The 13,864-nt window shown below is 46.3% G+C and overlaps 1 protein-coding gene across 1 annotated transcript; it reads left to right on the top strand.

Moving 5' to 3' along the window:
- The first annotated feature begins 3,609 nt into the window (after positions 1 to 3,609).
- Positions 3,610 to 4,444, top strand: LOC124648527. Its single transcript, XM_047188276.1, has 3 exons — positions 3,610 to 3,666; positions 3,742 to 3,918; positions 4,013 to 4,444. The coding sequence occupies exons 1-3, from the start codon at positions 3,610 to 3,612 to the stop codon at positions 4,442 to 4,444; spliced, it is 666 nt and encodes a 221-aa protein (XP_047044232.1).
- The last annotated feature ends 9,420 nt before the right edge of the window (positions 4,445 to 13,864 follow it).

The raw sequence follows: 13,864 nt of genomic DNA, 5'->3' as shown, positions 1-13,864 counted from the left end.
CTTCAGCTCACCCTAGGAAGATCCAACCCAAGACCTCCTTGATAGTAAACTTCAGGGACCGGGATACGGATTATTCAGTTTCTGTTACTGATCAATCATGATGTGTGACCATAACGGACTGTGCATAATTTAGAGCCCAAGTTCCTAAAATCCTCTTGTGAACTTTTTAAATATACTTGCATCATGCACAAGATGGGCATGAACATGTAACACCACTACAGGAAAATTCATCACTGCCGTGCGTTGCACCTTTGCCGTGCGCTGCTTCACGGCAAAGAATCCTTTGCCGTGCAAGATTGCACGGCAAAGAAGGCAACCACGGCAAAACAAATTAGAGCACACAGCAAAGAAGAATAGCACGGCAAAAGCCCAGAGACAACGCACGGCAAAGAAAGATGGCACGGCAAAGACTATAAACAACACACGGCAAAGAAATACTCACGGCAAAGCCCAGAAAAGGCCCACGACAAAGAAAATACACGGAATACCGCCAGGCAGGGCCCACCTCTACGGCCCAGTTGACGGAGCCGTGGTGATGGCAGGGCTTTGCCGTGTGCCTTAGTGTCAATCACGGCAAAGATTTGAACCCCCAAATTCTATTTCACTGCGAAAATTTCCCGCCATTTTATTTTATAACCCGCGAAAATGGCCTGCCCGAATGATTCAACGCGGGAAGCTTCTTTGCCGTGCAACAGTGCACGGCAAAGGATTCTTTGCCGTGTAACCGTGCACGGCAAAGGCTTCTTTGCCGTGCAACTGTGCACGGCAAAGAGCTTTTTTTTACCCCTTCTTTCCCTCCGTTTTCTTTTAGCACACATTTTATATGTTTAGGTCATAGGTAAATTACACCTTCCACGACACTTACTAGGCGGACGCACCCGGGGGTTCAACATTGGATACAACACCACACTAGTGTACACACCATGTGGGCATTCCCACCCTCCGAAGGTAGATTTTCGGACAAACCCTAATTCGGTTGACCACGCTATCTACATTATTGACTGGGCACCGGCGTCGCCTCCCTGGTGGACTTATGCCTCCATTTGAGCTTGGCTAGGTCATAGGAGCATGTGGTGACAAGGACCACCCCATATGCTCTCGGGATTAGCCCCTGTCTGGAGTTCCTCACATAAGTCCCAAACATGGCTAAGTGTCGTTAGCGCATGTGCGTGTAGCCGGACGCTCCCGGGGGTTCAACATTGGATACAAGAACACTCCACCACACTAGTGTACACACACCATGTGGACACACACAAGTTTAGGGTTACGGTTATGGTTTAGGGTTAGGCCTACGGTTAGGGTTAGGGTCACACTGGGTTGACATGTGTTGCACAATTTGGTGAATTATACCTTCCACGACACTTACTAGGCCCACATGCAAGATTTGTTGAGATTTCGGTGCTCCGGCGGTCATTCTCCAGCTAAAACACCCCATAGGCCCTTAGGGTTAGCGCCTCCCGGGAGTTCCTCTCATACGTCCGAACATGGCTAAGTGTCGTCAGCGCATGTGCGTGTAGCCGGACGCACCCGGGGGTTCAACATTGGATACAACAACACTCCAGCACACTAGTGTACACACCATGTGGGTATCCCACCCTCCAAAGGTAGATTTTCGGAAAAACCCTGATTCCGTTGATCACGCGGTCTACATTATTGTCTGGGCAACGGCGTCGCCTCCCTGGTGGACTTATGCCTCCATTTGAGCTTTGCTAGGTCATAGGGGCATGTGGTGACAAGGACCACCCCATATGCTCTCAGGGTTAGCCCCTCCCAGGAGTTCCTCACATACGAACATGGCTAAGTGTCGTCAGCGCATGTGCGTGTAGCCGGACGCACCCGGGGGTTCAACATTGGATACAACAACACTCCACCACACTAGTGTACACACACCATGTGGACACACACAAGTTTAGGGTTACGGTTACGGTTTAGGGTTAGGCTTACGGTTAAGGTTAGGGTCACACCGGGTTGACATGTGTTGCACAATTTGGTGAATTATACCTTCCACGACACTTACTAGGCCCACATGCAATATTTGTTGGGATTTCGTTGCTCCGGCGGTCATTCTCCAGCTAAAACACCCCATAGGCCCTTAGGGTTAGCGCCTCCCGGGAGTTCCTCTCATACGTCCAGAACATGGCTAAGTGTCGTCAGCGCATGTGCGTGTAGCCGGACGCACCCGGGGGTTCAACATTGGATACAACAACACTCCAGCACACTAGTGTACATACCATGTGGGTATCCCACCCTCCAAAGGTAGATTTTCGGAAAAACCCTGATTCTGTTGATCACGCGGTCTACATCATTGTCTGGGCACCGGCGTCGCCTCCCCGGTGGACTTATGCCTCCATTTGAGCTTTGCTAGGTCATAGGGGCAAGTGGTGACAAGGACCACCCCATATGCTCTCAGGGTTAGCCCCTCCCGGGAGTTCCTCACATATGAACATGGCTAAGTGTCGTCAGCGCATGTGCGTGTAGCCGGACGCACCCGGGGGTTCAACATTGGATACAACAACACTCCACCACACTAGTGTACACACACCATGTGGACACACACAAGTTTTGGGTTAGGGTTTAGGGTTTACGGTTACGGTTACGGTTTAGGGTTAGGCTTAGGGTTAGGGTTAGGCTTAGGCTTAGGGTCACACCGGGGAGACATGTCTTGCACCATCTGGTGAATTATACCTTCCACGACACTTACTAGGCCCACATGCAAGATTTTTTGGGATTCCAGTGCTCCGGCGGTCATTCTCCAGCTAAAACACCCCATACGTTCTTAGGGTTAGCGCCTCCCAGAAGTTCCTCTCATACGTCTAGAACATGGCTAAGTGCCGTCGGCGCATGTGCGTGTAGCTGGACGCAACCGGGGGTTCAACATTGGATACAATAACACTCCACCATACTATTGTACACACGATGTGGGTATTCCCACCCTTCGAAGGTAGATTTTTGGAGAAACCCTGATTATGTTGATCGCGCGGTCTACATCATTGACTGAGCACCGACGTCGCCTCCCCGGTGGACTTATGCTTCCATTTGAGCTTGGTTCGCTCACAGGGGCATGTGGTGACAAGGACCACCCTATATGCTCTCAGGGTTAGCCCCTCCCGGGAGTTCCACATACGTCCAGAACATGGCTAAGTACCATCAGCGCATGTGCGTGTAGCCGGACGCATCCGGGGTTCAACATTGGATACAACAACACCCCAGCACACTAGTGTACACACACCATGTAAAAATGCCCAATGGTCGTTGGGAGATAGCTTTGAGTTGGAGGCACTACAAGCTAGCAAGAGATCCCTTGGGCACGAGGCACGAGTACCTTGTGAACTGCCAGGCGAGGGTCATCAAGGAGTTCTGGGTAAGTTACTTCATGTACTAACCATTTGGTAACCTTGAGGTTGAAAATAGTTGAACTAACGCATTTCTGCCACTTTTAACCTATGTCCATCTTGCTTGTAGTCTTACTTTCAGATGGACCCGGATTATCCCCAGGTGGTGTGCGTTGCCCAGTCTCGCAGGGCGGCTGCGAAGCAAGTCACTGACACTATGCACGCGGCGCGTGTGGGCTGCGTCTGAAGATGGCACACCGAGAAGCGCAAGTTGCCGATGCGGGACAAGTCTCCAGCACGAGATATCCTTATGGAGCTGTGGCAGTACATGCAGGTAATATGTGTATTTTGTCTATGTAGTGCCCAACTCCGTGCTCCTTTCACTAATATGTGTATTTTGTGTATGCAGGTGCCTCCTCCGTTCGTAGGTCACGCCAGACCGGGAGTCTACAAGGCTATGGTCCATTGGTGGACAAGCGCCGAGTTCAAGAGGAGGCACATAGCAGGACAGCTAAAGAGAGCTGCGATGATAGGTGGGTCACACACGCAAGGCAGCATGCCCATGACCGTCATCATGCAGAACAAGGTGAGAAAAAGCTTTCTCTTAACCTTGCTCATCAGGTTGTTCCTTATTCCGCAAATGCGTCCCTCTTGATGCATCTTCGTGCTCTCTTTTGCAGGAAAAAGAGTTAGGCACGGCGCCCTCGATGTTTATGGTGTGGAAAGAGTGCCATCAGAAGAAGAACAAGGATGGGACGCTATCGTGGGTGAGCGAGAACGCCGAGCTGAAGGACACCGAGTACCGGGCCGGCTTTGCTGAATCATATGGCGAGGCGAACCCTGAGATCGAGCCCTTTGACCCTGAGGTTGCCATGCGTAGGGGAGGTGGCAGGAAGAATGGCCGCTTATGGATGTGTGATAGCGCCATCGATCCTAGGACCGTCCGGTCTATGAGAGAGATTAGGCATGACGGCTCGAGCTCCTCCACTACCTACAGTCCCGCCCGACGCCGTCGTCTAGAGCCATTGAGAAGCTTCAGGTATGCTTTTCTTCCTTTGTCATCCACACTTCATTCCACGTTTTCCATTGCAACATCCATGACCTTCCAATGACACAATGTCGGAGGACTTTGAGAACGAGAGGAAAGAGAGGGAGCAGGCACATGCCCTCCTTGCTCAGCAGAGTCAGATGATGGCGCAACAGAATCAGATTATGGCGTGGTTTACACAGAGGATGACAGCGTGCGAGTCCCAGTTATCGGTAAGTTCTTTCTCATAGGACCTAAAACAAATCCTTCCATACACCTTACCCGCACATGCTTGATTTCCAGGCCCTTCTGCCAAGTGGCGCCACTCTTCCTACGGTTGGTCCACCTCCTTTTAACCTCAACGCATGGGTAAGTTGTTTTGCGTATTAGGTGCCAATTTCAAAATACAACATGTCTAGTGCATATTGACTAAGGCTCACAATTTTCAATCTTGTAGCTTCAGGCCTCGGGTGGATCCAACAACGGGGAGCTCGGTGGACCATCGTCTCAGGACGAGACCATGCAAACGCCTCCTACGGGGGGAACCCTGACAACCCGCTCGCTCGCTCTTCTAGGTTTGTATCTAATTCTAGTGACATCTTGGCTCTTAGCATCTATCACTATCTTAGATTTTGCTTGTCCCTTCAATGCATAGTTGAGAATTGCAGTCTCTCTGTACAGTATTGTAGATATTTTGAGTACCTGCCCCTTTTCTGTACTTGGTTTGGGCTAGAGTTTGAAGTTATTGCTATGCACTAATATGTATTATCTTTAATCCCCCATTTTTATATATTCAACAAGTAACTCATGTTTAATAGGTATGGGGAAGTAAGTTAACATAGAACTAACTAGATATAGGTTGTAACAATTTAATGGGTTTTCATCGGAGATGTTGTGCCTTTAGACGTTAGCCAGCTGCTTGGGTGGTAGCTGGCATAGCAATTGGCATGAGGGCTCGTTTGGTTGCTGGGGCTAAAACAACCAGGGAATCACTTCCTCTAGGGGTTTTTGGGCGGGCATACGGGATCCCCTCTCCTCCCGGGGAGATTCTACCCATTTCCTGGTACCATTTGGTTGCAAAGAGAGGGCGCGGGTTGCTGAATTGCTGTCGTATGTGGGAGAGAGAGAGAGCAGTACACTATGTGCTTGGGCTCCTTTTCTCTTTTGGTTTTTTGCAGCAAAATATTGCAGCAGACAAGTCCTTACTTTAAAGTGTGACCTGAACTGCTTCTGTGCGCTAAAATAACATAAACCATTACAACTGATATCTCTGCATCACTGTTCAAAAAGTTAAGAATTTTAAAACTGCGCCAGTAGAACCGCTGATCAAGTTTAGCTAGCACAAACACAATGAGTTGCTGGGAAATATATCTCAATCCAAAATGTCTGAATTCTCAAGTTGTGGTGTCCGAGGAGGCGACGTTTCTGAAGAGGTGAGCTAAGGCATAGTGCTGGTCTTCTCTACTCTCCGCAGCTCGACATTTGTTGAATTACAAGAAACAGTGCGGAAGTTAGTATATGTTTCACATTAACAAATTAACAACGATAAGACAAGAAAGCTAACTGTCGTTTCAGTTTTATTTGATACCGCTTCTATACAAGTAGTTTGGCTACTCCTGAAGATACTAATTTTGAGACAAGATTACCAAATCCAGCAACGTTTGGTTCAGTAAACTTACACTGTCTCGGAATAAAATCTCATAGCTATGCAGAATTAACAGTACAAGCATACTCAACAACAACAATCAAATTTGAATCCACTGTATGAACTAGCTAAGCAACTAGTACCCTTCAATTTTTCCCATGTCAATATGATGATGGATGTTATCAAAATACAAGAGACACCTTTCTGCTAGCTATCTTCACATGCTGAAATATTATCCAACTGATCAGGACTAAGCCAAAAAAGAGTCAAAATATTATTCGATGCGATCTCTACTGCTATATCACTCAGTGCATACTAATGTGCATAGCTAGCCATGCGGGTAGCCCACTATTTTGCAAAAAGCAAGGGATTACAGTTTGAAATCTTGCATTCTATAGAGGATCAAACGGCTGGATGCATGTGCATAGCTAGCCATGCGGGTAGCCCACTATTTTGCATATCTAGATATACATACATATATATTGGTACATGAATCTCATGTCTTTGAGTTCTATTTTGTAGGACGTGCATGAAGGAAGGAGCTATTCGACGTTTTGATTACATGTGATGAGCTCTATGCATGGTTGTACTCAATTTGTGGTTTGGACTCTATGTGTGAACTTGTATTTTATTTGTTGTTTGGACTATGTGTGAACTTGTATGATCTTATTATGGACATATGCACTCTATTTGTGGCTTTGGTTCTTGTATGCACTTATTATGGACATATGTTGTGGTGTTTGATCTTGTATGTGATCTATTTGTGGCAATAGATCATATATTGTGCATTACATGTTATATGAATTGAATTATGTCGATATTGTGCCACAGATGTTGGTCTTTATACATATTTGTGTATATTTGAATTTGAATTGCTGTTAAAAGAAGAAAAAGGGTGAAAAAAATACACATTGGAGTCTTTGCTGTGTGTAGACGCACGACAAAGAAACCAAAGTCTCTTTGCCGTGTGAGGACACACGGCAAAGATGACACGCGGCGCCATACTGCGCTCCAGGGGCGCACCTGGTGACCAAATGGTCACTTTGCCGTGTGCTGGCCCAGAATGCACACGGCAAAGAGGACACGGCAGACGGAGGCGCACGGCAGAGGGATATCGCCCGGCAGAGGGAGGCGCACGGCAGAGAAGGGCTCACGATAAAGGGAAGAGTCTTTGCCGTGTGAGGGTGCACGGCAAAGGGAAGAGTCTTTGCCGTGAGAGGCTGCACGGCAAAGGGAAGAGTCTTTGCCGTGTGAGGGTGCACGGCAAAGGGCAGAGTCTTTGCCGTGTGAGGGTGCACGTCAAAGGGAAGAGTCTTTGCCGTGTGCTGGTGCACGACAAAGTGTCCTACTGGGACCCACCAGCGGCGCCGTCTTGCCCGGGACGGCGTCAAGTGCTTTTCTGTGCCGTGAAAGGTAGCAAAGCGCACGGCAAAGTCTTTGCCGTGCATTTTCGTCCATGCGCACGGAAAGATACGTTTTCCGTCCTGATTGTTGCCGTGCGATCTTTGCCGTGTATTTTTACCCGGCAAAGGCTTTGCCGTGCACTTATAGTGTAACATCCCAAATTTTAAAACAAAGAGAAAATGAATTTCCTTTTTCCAAAAATGAGAACCAACAAAAACTTTTCTTACATAAAGTGCTATGCATAGTGCTCATACCTAATACCTGTGTTTTGCCATGATTGTTTGTTTATTACTTTGAACCTATTTCCAAAACCCTAAACCCTAAAACAAAGTGGGTCAAATTTGAGAAACCAAAATAAAAGAAAAAGACATATGTGGGCATATAGCCCTAATAGGTAAATCTTGAACCCTACCTTTCTTACTTTACTAAATGGTGGTGGACTATGGTAAACCCCACTAAACCCTAAACCCCCCTCTCCCTTGTCACCAACCTTTGAAAAACAAAATAAAAAGAAATGATCTTAAATAAGAAAAAGGCATATGCAAGCCTATGGCTACTTTTTGCAAATGCTAACCTTTGCTTTGTCTACCTTGGTATATGGTTTGAAAATACATCAACAAACCTAATTTAAGGCTTACCACTCAAATCTTGGTGAAACCAAAAAGAAAACAAAAATGAATTAAAACATATGCATAGAGGCATATGTGGCACTTAGCCAAAATCTCAAATCTTGACCTAGGCACCCCCATGGCCCCAAAATGGTTTGAACCCTTTACCCAACTCAATCTAACACCAAATAAACCACACCAATGCCAAAGTGAAGCAAAGAAAAAGAAAAGAATAAAAAGTAGAAAATCACAAAACCCTCACATATGGTTTATGCCATTTTTTTACAAATCTTTGACCTAGACCATTTTGGCCTTCACCATTAGTTGTATTATGTTACTACACACTTATTTCAACTTTTGAAATCAAAGAAACACAAATCAAATCAAATTCAAACTCAAATTGTGATCACATATGATAATGGTCAAATCTGCCATTTATATTCTGGTCACTACTTTGAGCCCCTCTATCTCAAGTTTTTCAAACTAAACTTTCCCAATTCTTTGCACCTCATCCAAGAGCACATCAAGGTGAATAACTTTGGTAAAGACCACCATGTCAAATTCATCTTGGATCAAATTCTGTGCTCATGCAAAGTTGAGACTTTTTATCAAATGCAACAATCTCACACATTGCAATTTTGCAATTCTTTTATTTTTAAAATTCCACCACCTCTTGTGAATGTCTCTGGTCATTTACAACCTATCCAAATACCCCATTTTCAAATTTTCAAACCTTAGTGCATGGATCAAAATTGGCACAAATTTGGGAATTTCAAATAGGAATCAATTCAAACACTATTTGAAATAGTGTTTTCCCAACTCTAAACCACCACCACTTGACACCTACTGGTTCCCCTGTCCCCTCTCTCCCTATTCCAAGCATAGAAACCCTAAGAGCTAGCCAAACTTGGCCATGGCCATGCCATGCCGGCCACATTGCATGTGCACCTACACCTCTCCCTCTCCCTCAACCCTAGCACCTGCCACCATGTCCCCCTGCTCCCTCACACCCTACTGAGCATGCCTAACCTAGCCATGGCCGGAGATCGACCCGCCACCGCCGGGAACGGACGCGCCCACGACGTCCTGCGCATGCCGTGGGCGTCGCACACGCGCGCGCCACGGGCAGCGCAGAGCACCTGTCGCCTCGCCGCTCGACGCCACCTCTGGCCCCCCTCTCCGCGTCGTTAGCTTTGCCGCCGCACCCTTAGTCCGCCAGACACGCGCCCGTGCTCTCGCGCAGCCTGGCGCCGTCGACATCGTCGCCGTTCTCCCGCGCCTGTGTCTCCAGACCTTGATGTCGCACGCTCTCGCCAGGCCGTCCCCTACCTAGCTAGCAAGCGCATTGGCTTTGCCTTGCCGCCGCCTATGCAACCCTGCCATCGCCTACCCCATTTGCTCGCCGGAATTGCCGCTCCGCTATCGACCTCGCCGCAGAACCACGGTCGCCTCGCGCCATTATAAATAGAGCCATCCCCGCGCCTTCTCCTCCACACTAAACCTGCTCGCCTCCTAATTCTCCTCGATCTCCTCGACCCATTTCCCCTCTCCAATTCTCACGGGAGCTCGCCAATTGCTCGCTGGAATCCGTGGCGGTGCTGAGGAAGACGCCGTCGATTGACGCCTCCCCGAGCGACGCCACCGGTACCAGCGCACTCCCCATCGTCGACAACGCCGCCGTGCATCGTCGCCGACCCTCGCCGGAGCCCCAGCTTTCCGCCGACCCCTACCTCCGCCGCGGCAGCAACCCCATCTCGTCGACGATGACGACGAAGCTCCACCGCTCGATCAACTTCTAATCGCACGACTCACAGGGAAAGGTACCTCTTCGGGTTGATGAAGTCGCTGACCACTGGGTCCCACCCTGTCAGTTGGCCCGTGGCGCATCGACGCGTTACTGGGCCAGCCCAATTATTTTCCCCGCGCTTCGGCCCAAGTTGTTTTCCCGCCTAGGCCCAAAATTCAAATCCTGTTAAATCAATTGAGTTTGAATTCAAATGCTGGTCCTGACTTTGAAATTCAATAGAATATGTTTGGCTTGGCCAAATTTAACAAACTTTATATTGTTAGAAAGCTATTGAAAAGTTCTAAACAATGCCACTGGTATCATTGTGAGATCTGTTGTAGAAATAATGTGACAAAAAGAACAAGTCAGAGACTTTTACAAATTCAAACAATTCTTAAAAATCAACCAAAAATGATATTGAGTTGATTTCAACTCTCCTAGCTCACATTTCACTTACACTAATTGTTTATGCAAAAATATGGTGTGGTCACTTTGGATGATCATGCCCTAGTTGAAATAAAGGACTATATGGCTAGTTTAGTCAATTGATATTGTCCAAAACTATTATGCAAATCATATGAAGTGTTTCATTTCATTTAAATCTTGTACCAAGTACTTTCATATGAGGTTTATACCCTGGTCCATTTACTCTCACATGAAATACTTGGTGATATTAAATCATAAATAGCATGGTTAAATTGTATGAGGTATTCTACCTCATTTAAATCATTTTCCCAAATGATGATGATGAATGGTTGACTTAGGTCAACATGATTTCATGCATGATTGTTGAGGAAGTTAAATCTTAAGAAGATTCAATGAGAGGAAATTATTTTCCTCAAGAACTAAATGGAAACTATCATTTACATATGTAATGAGAGGAAATTATTTTTTCCTAAAGAAAGAAAACCAATGCACCTAATTGTGTTAAGTGTGTGCTTAGAATAGTTTGTGTGAAGTAATTAGTATAGCTCTTGAACTGGTTGAGTGATTATACCTCGTATTCGAATTTAGACGCTAGCACCGGAGAATACCAGGAAGAGGAAGGTTGCTACCAAGAGGAGGAAGAGGAGAACTTTGAGAACTACCAAGGCAAGCTAATATTCTTGCAAAGTGCAAAGCCCTTTGGGGCAAGGCACCATTAGTCTTACATTACTTACCACAATCCTATCCCAAGTTTTTACCATTCAAGTTTTTACTTGTTTATTTAAAGAGTTACTTTTATAGTTAACTTTGGTCTAAGTCAAGAAGATTATTAGAGTAGCAAAGTTAGTCTTAAGCTAGCCAAGCAAGATAGCACCCCTCATGATTAGTGCTAGTGCTAAATACTAAAACTTGACTACTCTAGATGGGAACATGGGACGTGAAATGAATTTGAAACCTTGGAATGATGAGTCATTCCATTGAATGAATTTTGAAGGTGAATATGACTTGGAGAAAATGGTGATTTTTGATTAAAACTGATATTGGTTTGAATGCGATACCTTTCCAATTTTGAGTACCCCCACAATACGTGATTATGGGTAGGGCTTAGCTGGAAACTTATGCATCTTAGTATGGGTTCCCTCTGAACACACATCATAGGGGTTATGCCGAGGCTGCCTCCGTTGTTGAGAAATGATGTGAATTGAGGTGAATTGTACGGCCAAGCCTCGTGCGGTTCCCAGAGTTGACAGCTTGGTCTTCACCGGGAGGCCAAGCTCATGGGGAGAGGTTCTCATACTAGGGTTTGTAAGTGAAAGGTTATGGTTGATGATCTGCGTACTGTGTTACGATGATTTGGGGTTATCCCGACGGATGAAATCAAATGTTGTGGCACAAGTGTGCAACCTCTGCAGAGTGTAAACCTATTCGAATAGCCGTGTCCACGGTTACGGACGGTTGGAAAGGCCATACAGTTTCCGATGTCAGATTCTTGAAAATATGAAGTGAATGGTGAATGGTGACTTGTTTTTGAATCACAACTTGAGTTGTGGGAATGACACTAATGTTCCCACTTGAGTTAGTTAGCACTTGAATAAGTCTTTTCTCAAATACTTGTGAACTAAAATTGGCTTTATGCAAATAAACTAGAGCTTAGTACCCCTTACTAGAATTGTTAGTACTTACATTAGTATTAGTTTGCGAGTACTTTAAAGTACTCACGATCGTGTCCCCGGCTATTCAAATGGCCGGACTATGAAGAGGAGCAGAACTATCAAGATGACGGCAACCAAGATGTCTACGACAACTAGGGAATCTTCCGACGTCGGACGTTGGCTCCGTGGACTAGAGAGTCCATTCTATTTACGCTTCCGCTATGAACTTGTGTATGTCCGTTGATCAGTAGATCAACTATTTGTGTAATATTGAATCATGTGATCTATTTGTAAGACGACTATGGTATGTAATGAATGATGACTTATGATATTCAACTGTTATGTCTCGCAACAACAATATTCCTGGGATTGCGATGGATGGCATGACAGACATCTGGACTTAAAATCCGGGTGTTGACAAGTTGGTATCAGAGCCATTGTTTGACCTTAGGAGACCCTAGTTAGAATGGACGTCTGAAAAACTTAGTTTCAAAAACCAATGAAGTGAATATTTGTGAAAACTTATTCTCACTCTTATCCTTGAGATCTTTTTCAAAAATGAGAAATCTACGCTCTACTTTTCTTTGCAAGCCTACATAAAATTTTGCACACTTCTTTAACTTACTCATCCTCATTGCTCACAGATGGAGTACACCTGCAAGTCCTATCAGCTTGGACACGGAGTAAACCTGATGTTCGAGAAGGATTTGAAGCAGCTAGTGGAATATCTAGGACGCCCGTATCCCGAGTTCTTTGGAATACCCCTCAATAATCACTCCGGAGGACCACCTCGGTGGGAAGTTACTGCAGATCTGCGATGAAAGCCTAGAGCCCCAATATGGGAAACCTTTTGGTTTTCTGTAACGGGAAACACTTGGAAGGAAGGACTAGTAAGAGCTATGCAAGAAGCAATTGCCCGTCTGTGTGGACAAAACGAGAACAAGATCAGAAACACTCGCTTCGTCTACTACCCAAGACATGACCCCATGGGAAGACCGATGACCATGCCCCCGCACACGGAAATGAACCATTATGTAGCACACCTGGACTTCATGTTGTACAAGACCCGCAAGGAGTTGGACAACGCCCTCGCCTTTCGCCAAGCATATTACCCGTGAAGACGAAGAATCCACCCCGAAAAGTAGTATCGCTAAAGCACTTGAGTAGGTTTTAGTTGTATCAGGATCCCCTTGTATCGTAGAGCGAATGAATGGTTCTTCAAACCAACGGTGTGTTAGAATTGTAATGTATGATGTTTGGTATGAATAAAAAAGTGTTGCTGGTTTTTACCCCCTCAACACTACTCAAGTTTTCAAGTTTTGAAATTTTTGAACTTTAAATCAAACAAACCATAGAAATTTCCCTCTTATCTTATCATCTACTCCGATGTTCAGATGGCCCCACCAACCCGCAGCGCCACCCAAGACGCCATGATGCAGATGCTAGAGATGATGATGGCAGACCGAGAAGCCGAGAGAGCTGAATGCCAAGCCAACATCGCTGCACTGCAGCAGATCGCTCAGAACAACAACGGCCATGGAAACCACGACCACCCTGGGTCGAAGTTGAAGAACTTTCAGAACACCAACCCACCTATTTTCAGCAAGACCGAAGAACCCCTCGATGCCGATGACTGGCTCCAGACAATGGAGAACAACCTGGAAGTTGCGGGAGTTGAAGCCACAGAGAAAGTGCTATTCGCCACCCACTACCTGTCAGGACCTGCACGAGCCTGGTGGACAAGCGCCCGCGCAATGAATGCGGGACAGATGATGACCTGGGAAGACTTCAAGCTGAAGTTTAGCAAATACCATGTGCCCCAAGGACTGATCAAGAAGATGAGAGACGAGTTCCGGGAACTCAAGCAAGGAAGGATGTCGGTGGTAGAATACCGCGACAGGTTCCTTACACTGTCAAGGTACGCCCCCGACGAGACTGACACCACCGAGAAGAGGCAGGAGAGATTCCTGAACGGACTGCATGA

Source organism: Lolium rigidum, chromosome 4 (genome assembly GCF_022539505.1).
Source record: "Lolium rigidum isolate FL_2022 chromosome 4, APGP_CSIRO_Lrig_0.1, whole genome shotgun sequence".
Classification (NCBI taxonomy): domain Eukaryota; kingdom Viridiplantae; phylum Streptophyta; class Magnoliopsida; order Poales; family Poaceae; genus Lolium; species Lolium rigidum.
This window is presented reverse-complemented; position numbering and strand designations above follow the sequence as displayed.